The 19,795-nt window shown below is 32.8% G+C and overlaps 2 protein-coding genes across 4 annotated transcripts; one reads left to right on the top strand and one right to left on the bottom strand.

The window, feature by feature from the left end:
- On the top strand, positions 6,480 to 16,121 carry LOC109851561 (vacuolar protein sorting-associated protein 29). Of its 3 annotated transcripts, none has more exons than XM_020421760.1 (4): positions 6,480 to 6,493; positions 9,387 to 9,518; positions 14,800 to 14,937; positions 15,619 to 16,121. In XM_020421760.1, the coding sequence occupies exons 2-4, from the start codon at positions 9,387 to 9,389 to the stop codon at positions 15,919 to 15,921; spliced, it is 573 nt and encodes a 190-aa protein (XP_020277349.1). In that variant the 5' UTR covers positions 6,480 to 6,493; the 3' UTR covers positions 15,922 to 16,121. The 3 variants fall into 3 exon arrangements, with proteins under 3 accessions (XP_020277349.1, XP_020277348.1, XP_020277350.1); XM_020421759.1 differs by lacking the exon at positions 6,480 to 6,493 and adding an exon at positions 8,983 to 9,118; XM_020421761.1 differs by lacking the exon at positions 6,480 to 6,493 and adding an exon at positions 8,995 to 9,118 and having other exon boundaries at positions 9,397 to 9,518.
- Positions 16,240 to 19,407, bottom strand: LOC109851560 (aldose 1-epimerase). The gene is made up of 5 exons (XM_020421757.1): positions 19,100 to 19,407; positions 18,943 to 18,992; positions 18,214 to 18,337; positions 18,020 to 18,124; positions 16,240 to 17,073 (listed from the first exon to the last, which is right to left on the bottom strand). The coding sequence occupies exons 1-5, from the start codon at positions 19,290 to 19,292 to the stop codon at positions 16,457 to 16,459; spliced, it is 1,089 nt and encodes a 362-aa protein (XP_020277346.1). The 5' UTR covers positions 19,293 to 19,407; the 3' UTR covers positions 16,240 to 16,456.

Raw genomic sequence — 19,795 nt, 5'->3', positions numbered from 1 at the left:
GGGGGGGCGGGGGGGAGGCCGGAGGAGGGGGGGAGTCGGGGGGGAGACCGAACAAGGGGGGGTCGGGTGGATGAGATTGAGAGAAATGGGAGGGGGTGGCGGCTGGTAGGGGTAAAAACTGCCCTAGGAAACCTAGACGGAAATTCCGTCTAGATTGCCTGTTCCGTCTGGGTTTGTCAAACTAGACGGAAAATTCCGTCTAGTTTGCTCCAAAATAGACGGAACAATCTAGACGGAATCTAGGTTGCCTCAACCTAGACGGAATTTCCGTCTAGGTTGACTATACAACCTAGACGGAAATTCCGTCTAGGTTGTATAGTCAACCTAGACGGAAATTCCATCTAGGTTGAGGCAACCTAGACGGAATTTCCGTCTAGGTTGCCTGTTCCGTCTGGGTTTGTCAAACTAGACGGAAAATTCCGTCTAGTTTGCTCCAAAATAGACGGAACAATCTAGACGGAATTTTTCCGTCTACGTTGATCCAATCTAGACGGAAAAAATTTCCGTCTAGATTGTTCCGTCTAGTTTGGTCGTTTTCCTACTAGTGAGAGGCTTGCACATGATATTAAGGCAAGATCACTTACATCCAAACTCATCCCCATAGTTAACTAACTAGTTTAGAAGTTTAAATTGTGTTTACATGCTTAGATCTTAATCTAATGTGAAAAAGATTAGAATTTTGTTGTTAGATCTTAAACAAATATTAGATCTACATGTTTTTCTTGCTGTTTATAATGGAGACATGATCATGATCATTAGAGTTCTTCAAATTTTTATTTTTTAACTTGTTAATCATGTTCTAATCATGTTTAAACCCTAATTTGACATTTAATTGAGTTTACATGGGAATTAAAGATGAGAAAACCCTAGGTTTGTGATATCTAAGTGTTAAAAATATGATTTAATGAATGTATATTTTTTCTAAGTTGTTTAGCAATCATGCTTATGTTTAATATGTTAAAAGTTCATGCTTTAGATTAAAGAATTTGGTTAATTAGGTTGATTTAATATGTTAAAAGTTCATGCTTTAGATTAAAGAATTTGGTTAATTAGGTTGAAAAACCCTAATTAGATTAACACAAGAGTTTGATTTATATTTGGTTAATTAGGTTGAAAAACCCTAATTAGATTAACACAAGAGTTTGATTTATATTCGAGATAATTTTAGTAAGTGATTATCAAAGTTTAAGTATTTTTATATGTTTTATATATGTTTCAGTATGTTTTAAACATGATTGAAGGTTTAAATATGGTTTCTTGTGCAAATAATCATGCTTGTTATGTTCTGCAAAAAAAAACTGCTGCACATATATACTGTTTAACTAGAAATTTAAAATAACAAATGAAATACAAATTGAACCAAACTAATGACAATTGAAAGATATGTGAATTTAAATTTCAAAACAGAAAACCATTCCTAAAGATAGTTTTCCTAGAGAAAGATATGCTCAATTTATTAATGATACATTCTGCAGAAAAACTACTACACATATATAACGTTTAACTGGAAATTGGAGATAACATATGAAGTCCAAACTGAACCAAACTAGTGCCAAATGATAGCTATGTAAATCTAGTTTCCAAAATGAAAAACTATTCTTAAAAAGAGCTTGTCTAGAGAAAGATATGCTCAATTGACTAACGATATATTCTGCAGAAAACTTCAAATGTGCTGATTTAAAATAATTGATATATAACGTGAAAGTTTCTTGAGTTTCGCTCTTGTTTGTTATTTTCGAGAGAGTTTCTTGATATTGTACTAATATATTATGATGCTTAAGAGTTGTTTAATACCTGAGATGATGGTAAATACTAATTATGGACACGCACACCGAGATATATGCACATACACTTAGATTATGTTATGTTAACACATTTTTATCGCATGTTGAGCTGATGAATACATATGAGAGAGTATAGTCATTTTTTATGTATCCGAAAATAGGGAAATAAAACCTATTTACCGTAGGACAATTGAGTAAGAGTATTATAAAAGTATCATCATTTCATGTATCTGGAATTAGGAGATAAAAACCTATTTTCGCAAGACGATTGAGTAATAGTATTACAATAGTATCGTTATTCATGTATCCGGAATAGGGAGATAAAATCTATTTTTTTCGGACAATTGAGTAAGAGTATTACAAAAGTATAGTCATTTTTCATGTGTCCGGAATAGGAAAACAAAACCTATTGCCGTAGAACGATTGAGTAAGAATATTACAAGAGTATAGCTATAGCACAAGGAGATGCACACATATATGTATTATCACTTGTAGTTACTCCCATGTTAGATTACCCATGAGTAGGGTACATTCTTTTGTTTGTGGCATACATGATATGACCTATGGTGATTTTTGAGTTGAACGATATTCTCTTATTATTGCGCCAACTACTTGAGAAGTAGTCCGAGATTGTGACATTGGTCCTATATGGTTTAGGCTTGGAGTATTTCTTTTGAGTGTTGTTTTTATTCATAGAGTTAGAATTTGTATTTAGGGATCTATAATTTGAGACATATGGTATATATATGAGGGTTTTCTTGTTTGGATTATTTTGCTCAACGTACTACGTCTCGTCTTGTAGGTGTCTAAATATTAACTCCATTAGATACGGGAAAAATGATATAGGTAGACTATGCTTAATAGATAGAGTCTCCATTTCATCTAGCAGCCCTTCCACTGGGGCGGATGGAGGTGATCTTGCTGTAGCGCTCTGACGCTCTTGTTGTTGTTTTTTTTATTTAAATTGTATCTTTCAGACATATCAGAGTTTCGGAGAGCCGCAGGATGACAGAGTTCTAGCATAGTCATCGTCACACAGTTTTAGCAGTTGAAGCTCTACTATATAGTTATGTTCATTATTCAGACTTTAGAGTTGTATTCATTTTGTAGAGGCAAAGTGCCTTAGTGAGATTTCATTTGACTCATTGTGTTGAGATGTATTCCAGACTCAGAGATATTTTCATTCTATTTCAGTTGTGCTCATTTATTGATATTCTTCTTCTGTGCATATATGATTTTGTACTACTTCTATTATTTACTTGTTTTGTACCTTCACCTATTTGTTGTTTCTACTAGAGAGATAGTGACTGTGATGGTGAAACATGTCGTAACATGGTAATTGGTGCTTGGCAGATTTGACAATCCGGGTTTTACCTTGGACTGCAACCTTGTGTGAACCCTGGGACTATTCCACGGTGCAACGACGACGCCCAGTTTTTTTATATTCTAAAAGAATTAGATCAAACAGAATACCCCCTCTTAATCAAGATACACTCCAAGAATTCTCACAAACCCTCTCCTTGATATTAGGAAAAACTCTCTATTTTTTCTTTCTCTCACTCTTCTATAAGAGGAGTTGTTTCTTGGATGATTTTTTTCTGAAGAGTTTTTAGGTATATTTATAGTATTTGGGAAAATACTATGCACTAATTTTATATTAATTTTTTGAGGTGGAGCCCACTACGTTTTTTTAAAATTTTTCAAACCGTGCCTAAATCTGCCCAAAATTTTGATGCCTAACTTTGTCCTTTTTCAATGTCAAAAATGTCGGCTTAACATTTAAGGCAGAAATATGAAGGTTCTAGCAGTTCTCTCATGCTCGTCTAGCGTAATTTTATTTTTTTGAGAAAATGCTCTATTGTGATACTTGACTAAGCATATCAAGGTCTGTTATTATGCGATTCACTCATACAAAAAATATCCTTACAATGTTTAATCACTTTCATCAAAGCTCACAGAATTTTATTATGGTGCACATAAATTCACCGAAGCTTGTACATGAAAAGTTTTTAGAGGGTGAGTTAGATGTATTATATGCAAGCAAGTCTTGCATTAGATCTCCTTATTATATGTTTCTTATAAACCGTCCTTGTATATAAGTGTATATACTTATCCTGACTAACATATAAATAAAATTTTCTGCTCTTTTTTCTCACGTCCATGTTGTTTATAATCAATGTGATTATATAATTGCTGACTTGAGAAAAGTGTCTATAAGAATAATGGATATGATAAGAGACGTGTTTTTATAAGTTTATATTGTGAAAACATGCGCCGACTTCTGTCAAAATGGTAACTGGGAAGACAAAGTGCTCGACTTAGCATACAAATTTGTAATTTTCTATTAGGATAAGGAAAAGAATATTGATTTTATTTCTTCAAATAGGGAATAATAACACTTTACAATTATGTAGCAAATTGTACGAATTCTTTTACAGTATAACTTGCATTAATCTTCGGTTTAAGCTACAATAATATTACCATGAAATAAAGTTATTTAAGTTGTAGGCTTGCAATGACTATGTTAGGGCTATAAATTTATGAGTTGTAAGGAGCTTATGATGAATAAAGCCATTTTAGGATTAGTGAATCTGGCTCATTTATATAAACTAGTATAGTGCTCTTACTTTGTATGTGAACGTACATGTTTTATATTTTAAATATTTTTATTGATAGAAAAATAAAGGAATTAATAAGTTATAATATATTTTGAGAGATATAGTAGCATTGTTATAATAGTATAATAGAGTATAGAATAACTATAATATATTATTATCCTACTTTATGACAATATATTCTTATTTGTAATAATATTACATAGTATATTTAATATGATTACTAAACATAAAGTAATATAATAATTTATAGACAATTTAATAACATAATTGCTAAATTATAGTAGTGTATTTTTCATATAAATAATATTATTAAAATATTTATACTATTTATACTATCAAATATTTATACTATTTTTTCATACTATTTATTAAATGATATTAAATAGCAGTTAGTAGTATATTATTTTATTAATGTTAATATTCTATTATTTACTACAACAAACATAATTGAAAAATAATATAATAGTAAAATTATTAAATAAATTATTAGTCATAATTTTTTGGTTATATTCTTATTTAAAAACTATTACTTATCCAACTATTGATAATTATAGTACCATTAACTAATTTATTTGAAAGTTATTTAAATTTTTTATCTTACTATTATTCAATAATAGTTTATCTCATAATTTAAGTAATAATATTAAAATAATTATACTATTTATATTATTTAATTTATAATTTTATAATATTTTATTATAATATTTAATAAAATATACAATATAATAGTATATTATTTTATTATGATACTATTTTAACTTATTAATTATATTATACATAATTTTTAAATAACCTAATAAATTATTTATCTAAAGTTATCTTATAAAATAAAGCATCTTATAAATGATTTTATCATATTATTTTAGACAATTAATAGTTATACTATTATTGATAAATGAAATTTAGATAATTTATTTAATAATTTAAATTATTTTATTTTACTATCATCAAATAATTTCTTTACTAGTATAATCATTAAATTACAGTTTAGTTCTTATTTTGTAATAAGAAATAACAATTTATAATACTAAAAAAACTATGCAATAGGTTGCAGTTTGCTATAAACAATTATTATTTTTAATAAAATTGTATAAATAATAAATTAATAAAATATCTTTTGTAATTATAGTTTTATAATAATAAAACTATTAGTTGTTGAATGATGAATTGACAGAACATAGTTATTAAGGGGTTATGGATAATTAATTATAGATAATGAGCATAGTTGGGAATTATAAAAAATGAGAGTGTATAAAAGACAATCAAATGTTATTACATAACAAATTCCTTTTATAAACGGAAACACTTTTTATATACAATCTCCTGATATCTTTAATTTTTTTTTGGTTATTTGCACTTAAAAATCCCAAAGCCTGGTTATTTGCACTTAAAAATCCCAAAGCCTACCATAGTTTTAGTTTTGATACCACAAAGTTCTTTTTTGCAAAAAAAAAAAATACTCCGAAAGATTATTAAAATTCAACTTTGATACTTAAACTTAAAATTTTTTGTTAAACTTGACAAAGCTGGGGAAAATCGAAGTTAAAACTTTTGTTAAAATTTGGGGTATCAAAGATAAATTTTGTGGAACTTTGATGTGCTTTTTGGGTAAAAGAAAACTTTGGTGTATCAAAGTTAAGAATTTGATAAATTTTGGGGTATTTATTTGGATAAAAATAAAAAGGGTATCAAAGTTAAAAGTAGAGTAAACTTTAGTGTATTTAAGTGCAAATAATCTAAAATTGTAAAATAAAACTCTCATCTCATTTCAAACATAGAAGAGTGAAAAAAAAGTAGAAATGATAATACCAAAAGTTAGGAAAACAGAAAAGCAGTAGCGAATACCGGAATACAAAAGATTTGAAGAATATATTTACAAAAATCCCGAAAGGAAACAACTTAATCTGCAATATTAAGCTTTATAAGGAGTTTTATGCAGAAAGTTACGCAAACAAAATCAGCATTGTTATTGATCTCACTTCGGGGATCAGAAAGGAAAAGTTTCTTTAAAGTTTGATCCTCATCGTCAAATCGCCATAATTTTTTTATCAATCTTTACCTTTTCAGAAGCTTGGGCTTTCTTTTGTTCAGGTAAAAATTCTGATTATAAAATAAAGTTATGATGACAGTTATGAGGAGTAATTGAGGAGATTTAAAACGAATAAAGGATTGTTGAAAGTTAAAGATAAAAAACCCTAATTTCATAAATGAGAGAGTGAGAGATAAAACTAGACAATATATAACCCATGATGATGAAGTGGACCTATAATGGAGGGAACCCGCGCTTTTTCCCCCGTTTTTCGCCGCCATTCCGTCTTAACTGTGATGGGAGAGATCACCGGATTGAGGAGTCAATGAGCCGGTTTCCTGGGAGAGAGAAGAAGGCATTTTTCGGTAGGTTTGTCAAAATACACACAATATATGTATAAATGTGGGCTTTTGGGGCCGAGTCACATTTTTTACACTCGGTTGGGGCTAAAAAGTAACGGAAATAATTGGTGGGGCTGGGGCACCTCAGATTATTTATTTTGGGGCATTGACACATTTTCCCCTTTATACTATCAAAAATTTATACTATTTTATCATATTATTTATTAAATGATATTAAATAGTAGTTAGTAGTATGTTATTTTATTAATGTTAATATTCTATTATTTACTATAACAAAAATAATTGAAAAATAATATAATAGTAAAATTATTTAATAAATTATCATTCATAAATTTTTGGTTATATTGTATTTAAAAACTATTACTTATCCAACTATTGATAATTATAGTACCATTAAATAATTTATTTGAAAGTTATTTAAATTTTTTATCTTACTATTATTCAATAATAGTTTATCTCATAATTTAAGTAATACTCTTAAAATAATTATACTATTCATACTATTTAATTTATAATATTTTATTATAATATTTAGTAAGTAATAGTATAGATAAAATATACAATATAATAGTATATTATTTTATTATAATATTATTTTAACTATTTAATTATATTATACATAATTATTAAATAACCTAATAAATTATTTATCTAAAGTTATCTTATAAAATATTTTATAAAGCATCTTATAAATTATTTTATCATAGTATTTTAGACAATTAATAGTTATACTATTGACAAATGACATTTATACTATTATTAGATAATTTATTTAATAATTTAAATTATTTTATTTTACTATCATAAAATAATTTATTTACTAGTATAATCATTAAATTACAGTTTAATTCTTATTTTGTAATAATAAATAACTACTTATAATTCTAAAAAACTATGAAATAGGTTGCAATTTGCTATAAACAATTATCATTTTTAATAAAATTGTATAAATAGTAAATTAATAAAATATCTTATGTAATTATAGTTTAATAATAATGAAACCATCAGTTGTTGAATGATGAATTGACAGAACATAGTTATTAAGAGGTTATGGATAATTAATTGAAAATTAATTATAGATAATGAGCATAGTTGGGAATTATCAAAATTGAGATTGTATAAAGACAATCAAATGCTATTACATAACAATTTCCTTTTATAAGCAGAAACACTTTTTATATAAATCTCCTGATATGTTTAATTGTTTTTGGTTATTTGCACTTAAAAATCCTAAAGCCTACCATAGTTTTAGTTTTGATACCACAAAGTTCTTTTTTTGCAAAAAATAAAAATAAAAAATACTTCGAAAGATTATTAAAATTAAACTTTGATACTTAAACTTAAAATTTTCGTTAAATTTGACAAAGCTGGGAAAAATTAAGTTAAAACTTTTGTTAAAATTTGGGATATCAAAGATAAATTTTGTGGAACTTTGATGTGCCTTTTGGGTAAAAGAAAACTTTGGTGTATCAAAGTTAAGAATTTGGTAAGTTTTGGGGTATTTTTTGGATAAAAACAAAAAGGGTATCAAAGTTAAAAGTAGAGTAAACTTTAACGTATTTAAGTGCAAATAATCTAATTATAAAATAAAACCTCTCATCTCATTTCAAACATAGAAGAGTGAAAATAAAGTAGAAATGATAATACTAAAAGTTAAGTAAACAACCACCCACGAGTGGGACTCATGGTCAGCAGCTCTCCATGGGCGAGTGTATCTCTCCAGGCTATTGCCCGTTGTTGGTCAGGAGTTCGAATCCTCGTAACCACATTCACCTGGTTTCCCTTGGTTTAAGGGTGGGGACGAAAACCCGGGGGTTTATTGATCACCAAATCTAGCTCAGCCCGTTGTATGCTCACCAGTTCGCGTCCCAGTGGTCCCCACGCTGCTCGCCCGCGCTCTGCCCGTGAGGATGAGCCCCTGGTATTAAGGGTAGCTCCTTGTAGATGTGAAGGGAACAAGGAGAATCGAACCAGGGCCGCTGGCGGGGCTCCGAAGGAGTTAAACTGAGCTGGGGTGACCAAGTTTCCCTTGTCATTAAAAAAAAAAGTTAAGTAAACAGAAAAGCAGCAGCGAATACCGGAATATAAAAGATTTGAAGAATATATTTACAAAAATCCCGAAAGGAAACAGCATAATCTGCAATATTAAGCTTTATAAGGAGTTTTATGCAGAAAGTTACGCAAACAAAATTAGTATTGTTGTTGATCTCATTTCGGGGATCGGAAAGGAAAAGTTTCTTCGAAGTTTGATCCTCATCGTCAAATCGCCATAAATTTTTTTGTCAATCTTTGCTTTTTCAGAAGTTTGGGCTTTCTTTTGTTCAGGTAAAAATTTACACCCAAATTTCTAAAATTGGCGAGTTTTTTTACAATCTAGTTATCTGAGACTAATCTCGAAATGGGTTTTCGTTAATGTGCCTCTTCAATTAACTTTTTCAATTTCAATTGATGCCTGCATAAAGGGGTTTGCTTTATTTTCTGTTGGGTTTTAGTATCTAATGTTATTGAATTAATAGTTGGTTGTATTTTCATTAATTTGCTGGTGTTGATGATGATTATTGAAGCTTAATTTTTATATAATTGATTTGTGAAGATGGTGTTAGTTCTAGCATTAGGTGATCTTCACATCCCTCACAGGGCAGCTGATCTCCCTGCAAAGTTTAAGTCGATGCTCGTTCCTGGCAAGATTCAACAGATAATATGTACTGGAAATTTATGCATTAAGGTATTCAGCTAAATTTGAAGTTTTGCTTTACTTATCTTGAAAATTTCATTGTTGTTTGTTCCCCAGAAGCTATGCAGTATGCTTTGTTGCTTAGTTCATTTTATTTTTCTCGTTTTGGAGAAATTTAATTTTTAATTTAGATGTGATATAGGATGTACATACTAATGCTACATTCTGTACTCCTTAGTTAATCCATGAATGTAGTAGTTCTAAAGGTTGGATCCATATACACTTGGGGCAGGATACAGGCCCAACCTCAGCTTATGAGACCCCATTGTAGTTCTTAACTCCTATCAATTATTCTCTGTGCAAAATTGTGTGCCTAACCTTAATTTGGTGATTTTTTAATTTGCAATAATCTACTTTCTCCTCTTCTAAATAGAATGCAACTACTATCTCACTCATTAAAAAAAATCATTTTTCAATGTCTCTTAGATTGTGTAAGTGTTTACTACATTCAATGTTGTCCATTCTTTTGTACTATGTGCTTATCTATTTTTATTTATATTATAGTTTAAATTATCTTCCACAACAGAAAATGACTTGTAACTTATCAATTCAATCGATTTATTTTCATAGTTCTTTTAAAAGGAATAGAATTTATCGTAAGAAATTGGCTTATTTTCATAGAATTTATCAACATACAAGACATAAAAAATTGGCTTATTCATAGTTCTTTTAAAAAGAATAGAATTTATCATACTTTTTTTAGGACTGGTCACTTAGTTAATTGTATTGACTGCGGGACTCCCCTGTTGACCCCCAAAGAAAAAAGAAAATGCATGTAAGGTATATGAATAAATGTCTGTAAGCTCCACTAGCACTATGTAACTGCAACCTTGTGTGCCACTGTGATCTGTATCCTTTCTGCATTTTATAAGTAACTGTGATCTATCTCTGCCAACTGTCTTGGGCAATGCTACATTGGTCACCTAGATTTATATCTAGCCAGCCTATTGGGTTTAGCTATTTGACTTTTAAACTATCCAACTTGGTTGGAGATTTATTCTTATATCCTTCAGCCGACTATGTAATTGTGATTCCTGNTCAATAGACCTAACTCCTTGGTATGTTTAGTATGTCCAACGTTCTTTTCTGACATCCCAAAGCATTAGTCTAGAATTTAATTATAGGGGATTGTAATACAAACAATCCATTCTACATGCTTTGCACCTACGTCTTTCCAACCACTTTATTAGATTGTCAGAAATGTTAGGAGAGGATATACTTATGTTTTTTCCCCTTTTGTATTTACCAAAAATGTTGCATCAAGTGACTTTTCATGTCTTATTGTTGATCATTTCAAAGAGGATAAATATGATGGCCATGAATATACATTAGCTTGAGCCTTTTCTTTTTAGGGTTATTTCATATGAAACTTGTGAGAATCGAATAATCAGAAATTACAGTTTATCTTAGAACAAAATATGGACTTGTTTAGTGAATCTTGGCTTTGTTTTAAGGATTTGGAGGTTTTATTAGCACTGTAACATAGTCAGGCTTTTTTGCATCTCCACGATGCTCTCTCCATCTGTCATTTTCGTAAACAAATAGAAGTGTTAGGCTGGTGGAGATTGGCACAATCATTTCTTTTTATACACTTAAGCTTGAATTTCTAGATAGATGATTCCAATTAAAGGCTCAAATTACTCAACCTCATCCCCAAAAGCTACATTCTTCAGTTGGAACTTTTGCATCTCCTAGTTACACCATGCCACGGGGACTTTATTTAAACACAATCCTTCTGAGACCCTAACTCATTTCTTAACATATCTTTTATATAAGCATTTACCACATGAGACCTACCTCAGTGATGAAGTGGTGTAGTTTGGTTTAGAAGTTCTCTGTACACACAATAATGAATAACAACTATAACAACAACCAAAAGAAAAAGTGGATCACTCTACGCTTATCAAGTCACCGATGTTCATCAACATCTTCAAGTAATTCCGAAGATTAGAACAGAAATTGAAATAAGCATATTATGTTTGAGCATAAGGTGACTCCCAAAAAATATGGAAATATTCATGAATTTCAACCATGTCAACTTCTCTAAACAATATAGGCTGAATTGAGATGATCATGTTAGCTCAAAATTTTCCACCTTGTCCTAGATAAATTTGTCAACGGTTCATGAATAAACATTACTAAATGAAGCCTAAAGAAATGATCTTCCTATGTGGTTGTAATGGCCAAAAAGAATCCTTCTGTCTGCCACAAGAAGACGCCATCTGGTCTTCCTCTTTGTTTCAAATATACACCTGTCATACCAATAATTTTTAGCTGCAGACCCTATCAGGAGAAAGGCAGGGGCAACCAAGAAACCTCATCCCTTGTTCCTCCTCATCAACATTGTTAGGGGAAACCAGAGTAAGAGATCAAGTCAAACTAGTAATATTCCTAGATTACTTGTAGTAGCTTGACGACCTCCTGGAGATATGGGCAAGGGAACTTGGAAAGAAAATTTGGCCTGGTTTAGAAATATCATCTTCAACCCCTTGGTCATGGCCATGAATTTTGAAGCAAGATCTCAAAATGAAAACCTTTCTTCACTGATGTAGCACGTCGCTCCTTTGAAGCCGATGATTACAAGCAGATATACACTGATAATCATGCAATATTTTAACCCCCTGACAGGGTTCAATCTAGTTGCCTTCTCCCTCTTTCTACCTCATTGAATCTATAGTACTACACTGACGAGGCAAGACACTTAATAATTTCTCAAACATAACACTTCTTGAACTTCCTTCATTTGGAAGATATTCTGCAATGATAATTAACAAAGACTAAAAGCATTTTGTATAGACTAGGGACTTATCAAAAGCGTTGTTTTAAATATCCTCGATGTAGGTGATATATCGCCGGTATATTCGTTTATATGGCTCGCTGCAGAGCAATATGGTTTCAATATATCGCTTTTTGGTAATTTTTGGGTGATATGTCCCAACATGGATAGTAGATCCGCTGATATGTCCTTTTATATAGCTTGTCACAAAACAGTATAGTTCTGCAAAATTATTTTGATTGTTTGACCAAAAATTCTAACCCCATGAAGTTTTTTAGAAAAATTCTAGTAGGCTCTTTTCCTTAAGTGTGTTTATACAATTGGTTGGTGATCCTAAACATATATTATTTACATTTTTATATGCTTAGATTTTATTATGGTTAGATCACATTTTAGGAATTATATTATATATGCACACAATTTGATATGGCACTCTGATATTTTCCCGATATCCGTAATCTGATATGAATTTTGGCCATACAATATTTCCCCAGTAATTGATATTTTAGAGCGTTGATCAAAAGTAATTGGCTGATATTACATTGTCTTCAAAGAAAAGCGCTATGTGCACAAGAATCTGCAATCATACAAGTTCTCTTGCTGTTTCTCCGAAGTTTCAGTATTGTTTTTAAGAGGATAATACTATTAAGTTCATCAATCATAATTTTAAAGTGACTATAGTACTCATCCTCCAGCGGTTATCTTCTTGTTTGATACTGAAATATCCTCATAAACATTGAAGATCCAAGTTTTATACTCAAGTTGCATAAGTATCGTGAACCTTTTCTTAGACCTCCTTTGCCATGTCATGAAACATGAAGGGAAAGGGAAGGTTCCATTCTATTCCACGACCAGGTAGTCACCAGTTAGTTATGTCATTCCCAATACATTGAAGCTTTATCATCAAAAGTCCTTCCATTTAGCTTTACCATAGCTATTTTAAGTCTTGTAGGATCATAATCATATTTGGCTCAGCAACAAAAAGTCCTTCCATTTAGCTTCACCACAGTTATTTTAGTCATGTAGGATCATAATTATATTTGGCCTCAGCCAGACAGATCACAGGAATTGCTGAAGGAGGATTCATGAAGGAATGAGATCAGAAATAGATTGGTAATAGAGTAGTAGGTATAGGGAGCTGGTCTGATCACATTAGGATCTTGGTCACATCAATTATTATTAATTCTTTGGTCTACCTGATCAAATTTGTAGATCAAGTAGCAAAAACTACTTTAATTTACTATTCTAATATTCTGTACCACTATTTACAATTTTTCTGACAGTTACAGTTTATTTTTAAAAATTTGAAGTAGCTCCTGTTGACTGTCCAATAATCATAGTCCAGTATTCCTAATGCTATACAACCTGTCCGATCCTAATAAAATATAAAGGCGAATCGGATATCTATACCTGGCTACGCAACTAGATTTGAGTATGACAATTGTGCTATTTCCTATTGCCTTCTTGGATTGAACTGAAGTTTGCTACAAAATTCTTCACTAGTTTACATGTTGTATTTTACTCAAATTTTCTTATTGTTAATGAACTGAGGCAAAGGTTGAACTTCTCTGGGCTTTGATTTTTCCATTTAGCCACCTCACTACAGACTGCCATAGTTGTTAGCTGTTATCATACTTTTGTATATATTCCCAGCATATTTTTGCTTTATTATTATTCCCTTCATGAATAATTCACGGATTTGTGCGGGTTAGATGATAAGGATGTAAAAAGTCTTTAATTGAGAAGGAAAGAGTAGAGAGAAAACAGCGAAACAGTGAGTCAGGGTATATGGTTTTGATTGTGAAAAAATAGTGTGCTCTATTACCATGTTATGTTGGAAAAGTGAATTGATCCTGTAGACAGTCGAAATTCATATAGAATAGAGTTTACATGAACTTTCAATATGAGACTGAATAGGCTACTTTACTATCCTAATATTTTGTACTACTATTTACTTTTTTTCTGATTGTTTTAATTTATTATTAAAAATGAGAAATAGGACATGTTGACTACCCGGTATTCCTAATACTTGTGACATGTCCGATCCTAATAAAAGGAGAAACTGATATCGATACCTAGCTATCCAACCATATTTAAGTACGAGAATTGTGTTATTTACTACAGTTTTCTTAAACTGAACTGGAATATTTGCTACGAAATTCTTCACTAGTTTATATGTCTTGTACTTAAATTTCTAATTGTTGGTGAACCGAGGCAAAGGTTTAAGTTCTCTGAGCTTTGTTACTATTCCCATCACAAACTTTTGATGGTCATCACTTTATTATTCGTTATAGTCTATACAGGTGCCTTTTCTTTTTCCAAATGTGTTAGGTAATACTTGGACATCTACTCTAATTATTTCCTTGGAGAGTTAATATGATGGCCTAATTGTTTTTAACATTGTAAAAGTAGGACTTTCTGTCGCTGTAAGTAGTGTTGTTTCTGTCCAAAGTATTTGTTAGTTTCAATTTATGCAAAGCTAATTCCTGTATGCAGGAGATCCATGATTACTTGAAGAGCCTTTGTCCCGACTTGCACATTACTCGTGGTGAATATGATGAGGATGCTCGTTATCCGGAGACCAAGACTCTTACAATTGGTCAATTCAAGCTTGGACTATGCCATGGTCACCAGGTTTGTTCTCCACAATCTGTAACTATCCTTATATGGACTTCATGCTACAACACTTGTCGTATTGTCCATAGTAGTTACAGTGGAATTTCAATCTCTTTATTATCCTATATGGTCGTCATTTCCAATGTCATTCTCTTTTATCCAAATAAATCCTCCTAGCAAGTTTACTACAAATAAATAAGGGCCTTAAACTTAAAAACTGTAAATTCTCATAACCCGTGTTAATGCATAGAGGAAGAAGTCTGAAGGATCCTTTTTATTTTTTACTATCTTTTCCTGAAAATGGCAATACAAAAGTTATAGTTAGTAAGGATTGGTAAAATTGTCCAAAAATTATCACATATGATTGGTAAAATTGTCCAAAAATTATCACATATGATTGGTAAAATTGTCCAAAAATTATCACATATGAGCTTGTTACGATTTGAAGCAACTGACACCTGTCATGGTTTTAGACTTGCTGTACTTAACTGAGAGAAGTGCAGGGGGGTTCACAATGATGTATGGAGTTGATGGGTATTTTGTGCAATATCCTCAGAAGTTGAGGTGGCTTTTGTGAAATTTCTTCAACCTAATCATATGCTAATCTCTTTATAGCATATATCTCGACCATGGCAGTTGATTGTTTTAAAGACTAGTTTAGATGTATTTCTCACGTCAATGATATGTATACTCACATAGGTTGTTCCATGGGGTGACCTGGATTCGTTAGCCATGCTCCAGAGGCAATTGGACGTCGACATTCTTGTGACGGGGCACACACACCAGTTCAAGGCCTACAAGCACGAGGGAGGCGTCGTCATCAACCCTGGCTCAGCAACCGGTGCCTTCAGCAGCATCACCTACGATGTGAATCCTAGCTTTGTCCTCATGGACATTGACGGTCTCCGTGTGGTTGTATATGTCTACGAGCTCATTGACGGAGAAGTTAAGGTTGACAAGATTGATTTCAAGAAGTCGACTGCTGCACAATCCGCTCACTAAATTTTCTTTGAGCGCATCTTAATTTCGTTTTGACTCGAGCGTCTGATTGGTGAAGTGCATTTGTATCTTGGAAACAGAGAGTTTTTTTGGTTGTTTGTTTCACCGAAAATAGAAACGTTTCCTCATGATGTGTGCATTTATGCTAGGGGATTCGATCGTCAAATATACATGTAGCGCTGTTAACTTTGCGGTGCTGTCTACTAATTTGTCTTTTATGCTTTATTTTCTAGCTTATAGGCATAATATCTTAAGGTTTGCAGTAATCACTTGCTCTCTTAGTTCTGAGATCTCCATTTAAGCATTATGTTATTGTGAATCTTCACAAACAATTACTTCCCTTAATAGTGAACCGACAAACCCTTTAATGTTATCACCCATTGCATATTTAACAAATTCAAATTAGAGATTATGTCAACTGAACCGCCTTTATAGAGGCCAGCCATAGCAACAACACTCCAATATACGGACAGTTCAAATTTCCATAGAAAAGCACACGGTTCAAAATCCTCCGCCCCCTCCCGCTCAACTCCTCTTATCAGAATGAGAACTTATAAAGCATTTGATGGCTGTAGACCTCCCCAGGCTTAACAATCTGTGAAGGGAAATTAGGCTGGTTGACAGAATTAGGAAACCCTTGAGTCTCCAAACACAATCCTGCGTGCTGGGGATAAACATGCCCGTTCTTCCCCTCAACGCCCTTCAAGAAATTCCCAGTATAAAACTGTACCCCGGGCTTGTCCGCCCACAGCTGCATCGTCCTCCCCGACTCTTCACACCTGACCACCGCGACTTCCCTCAGTCCCATCTGAACCGGAGAATCCAACACGTAATTGATATCGTAGCCCCCCCTCACTTGCTTAATCCGACCGCCCACCTGCTTGGGCTCCAGGAAGTCGTAGGGAGTTCCCGTAACCGAGGTGAACTCGCCCGTTGGGATGAGCTCGTCGTTGACTGGGGTGATCTTGGAGGCGAAGATCTGGACGGTGTGGCGCAGGATTGTGCCGCTGCCGTCGCCACCAAGATTCCAGTAGCTGTGCTGAGCGAGGTTAACCGGTGTGGCTTTGTTGAGGGGCTTCGCTTCCATGGACACGCTCAGCTCGTAGTCTGATGTGATCTTGTAGGTTACATACACATCGAGGGCACCAGGGAAACCTGCACAGGGGCCAATGAGTCATCAAGGAAGATGTGTGTACAAATCAAAATCAGTTAATTGCGGATAGATCCCCTGTACTATCACTCAATTGGGGACAGACCCCATGCAGTTCTATTGTTGCGGACAGACCCCATGCTCTCTTAGCTTCAAGGGCCGCACCAATAGAACTACAGGAGGTCCATCCACGACCGGGCTATAGTACAGGGGGTCTACTCGTCAGATTTTGCTGGTTGACATGCTTTGATTTATAAGGGACCAAGTTGTTGGTTTAGTTTTAGGAATCTCTGCATCAATCTATACAGCTTTTTGGCATGTAGGGTAACAGTTAGTAGATAAAATCTGTTGCAAATTTACACTCTATTAATACATGATCCAAGAGAAGAAATGTAGACAGCAAAATTAAGTGGAAATCGATATTTAAATTAGAAACTGGCTTATTTGAGGATTTAATCCTGTCCAGTGATATCGATATCCAACAGTCTGTGCAAGTTAAATTCATAGAACTATTTGAATGAGCCTCAGAAAGTGAACGAGAACAAATACAAGTAATTAGTAGTTTTTACATGATTTCTTTGTTCTTCAGACCATAATTTACAATCCTGAATAACACAACTATTACTAGTACATAGAAAACAAACTGTGAATTAGACAGTAACAATCTATAGCTGATCCTATTGATACGCAAACGAGATCAATCCAGTTGTTTACTTGAGCCAATTAAATTCATTTAAATGTTTGGGCGTGCCTAAAAAATCCGCTAGGAAAAATTACATAGGAATACAAGTTTTTACAACCCTGATACAGAGTTTTATGGAAAATCTCTGGTATGGTTAAGAAAATACAAGTTATACGATGAATTTCACCATCTACTACACAATGCAAGATGTCAGTAAACATGCATCCCGGTGATGACAATCTAAACACTGAAGGAAAATAGAGTTGTACCTTGCTCCCCATCAAAGCTGTGGTAATGCAATTTGATGTGTGGAGAATCACCACCAGCTTGCTCAATTACAGTCCATAAGTTATGACTGAATCCTCTATGGCCACCTAAATTAAAAACACAGAGGTAATTACTAACAGAATACACCGCATTTCACTTGTATTTTCAATTTTTTCCCCCAAATTTAGAACCATACCATGAAGACAATTCTTCCCATCATTGGCATATAATCTGTATGAAGTTCCATTTAGGATGAAGCGTGCTCCTGCAATTCTATTAGCAACTCGGCCAACCAATGCTCCAAAGTATGTAGTATCATTCTGAGAAGAAAATTATGGAATTTTGCGGCTAATGTGCAAATTAAGAAAAATTAAAAAAGAAAGACAAATAAATAAATGTGTACTTCCCAGCTGTTAAAAGAATATTCCCTTTCAGAGATGAAGAAAAAAAAGTGAGTTTGACTTGAAAATTAGTATTTTCAAGCCAGAAGAATCCAGTTAGACTGCAGACTAAGAGTTGTCTTATAGCCAACAATTAAATAATATTGAAATGTGAGGATAATTGTTTATCATTCCCAATTAGATAAGATTCCCAAAAAGGAATCAGAGGTCATCACCGCTCATATGCAATAGTTTAATCTTGATCAGCTTCTAGAGAGAGGGTTGCTTGTATGAATTGAGTATGAAAAACTTGTCTCCTTAGCATACATTATATTTGAGACAAAAGACAACAGCTCAGCAGGTCAATATTCTAGCCTGTTAGAAGGAACCAAACTCTTGCGGCCTCATATTGTAATCAAAATCAGTAAAACTACAATCACGAAAATTCCCAAAAGAATTCAACTATATGTCATCCAACCAAACACAGAGACCGAACCAATCTGAGTTTCTCAAAGAGATGAGTTCTGATGACAGATTAAACTTACAACATATGGGCCCAATCCTTCATACCCAAGAACAATATCACTCAGCTTCCCTGCATAGAAGATCAAACTCTATCACTCTACGAATAAAGCTAATAAATATTTCAGCTTCTTTTTTTATTTTTTAATTCTGAACACAACCCATGAATCAAAATATCACCGTGTGAGTCAGGGAGGACAACAGAGAGGATGGTAGCACCCCAATTTGAGACCTTGACAGAGAACTTCCCCTTCTTGATCTCATAAGCCTCTGCTGTCTTCTTCTCTTGGAGTCTCCCTGGAGAAGCAATGGAGCTTCCGAGGAAAGACAGTAGAAGGAGAGAGAAGAGGAAAATGACTGAGGTTTTGTCCATGGCAAAGAATAGGGAGAGGCTGAAGAAAACTGAGTGGAGAAGGAGATATTTATAGAAAGGATGGGGGGAGAGGAAATGATTTGGAGAATTCGGGTTGTTGCGAAATTTTTGTGAGAATGGAGGAGAATAATAACAGATGTGATAATTGATTTGGAACTATAGGTATATAATATATATATATATATATATATATATACTAATGAAAAATCGTGATCCTGAAAATGAGGAAAAATCAATGAAAAATTATAAATTATGGATCGATGTTCTTTAACTTTCAATATAATTTGACTAGTTATATATAATAACGATACTCATATGACAAACAAATAATATGGATAGGAATAAGTTCATCCACTAATTTTTGAATACTACACCATGTGAATGAAAAATACACTTAGGGTAAATCCGTGATAGATATAAGACAGAACTCGTTTAAAGTATATCCCGGATGGCTATATGATTGCACACAAATCACTATAATACAAGATGAGTGGATAATAAAG

The sequence above is a fragment of the Asparagus officinalis genome, chromosome 8 (genome assembly GCF_001876935.1).
Source record: "Asparagus officinalis chromosome 8, Aspof.V1, whole genome shotgun sequence".
Taxonomy (NCBI): domain Eukaryota; kingdom Viridiplantae; phylum Streptophyta; class Magnoliopsida; order Asparagales; family Asparagaceae; genus Asparagus; species Asparagus officinalis.
Note: the sequence above shows the minus strand (reverse complement) of the source record. Positions and strands in the feature narration are given on the sequence as shown.

Excerpts from the sequence above, each read along its gene's own strand:
- LOC109851561 (XM_020421760.1), top strand. The coding sequence starts at position 9,387 with ATGGTGTTAGTTCTAGCATTAGGTGATCTTCACATCCCTCACAGGGCA. Across the intron at positions 9,519-14,799 it reads CTGGAAATTTATGCATTAAG|GAGATCCATGATTACTTGAA; the intron begins GTATTCAGCTAA and ends TCCTGTATGCAG. Across the intron at positions 14,938-15,618 it reads GACTATGCCATGGTCACCAG|GTTGTTCCATGGGGTGACCT; the intron begins GTTTGTTCTCCA and ends ATACTCACATAG.
- LOC109851560 (XM_020421757.1), bottom strand. The coding sequence starts at position 19,292 with ATGGACAAAACCTCAGTCATTTTCCTCTTCTCTCTCCTTCTACTGTCT. Across the intron at positions 18,993-19,099 it reads TGTCCTCCCTGACTCACACG|GGAAGCTGAGTGATATTGTT; the intron begins GTGATATTTTGA and ends TCTTCTATGCAG. Across the intron at positions 17,074-18,019 it reads CAGCTTTGATGGGGAGCAAG|GTTTCCCTGGTGCCCTCGAT; the intron begins GTACAACTCTAT and ends GCCCCTGTGCAG.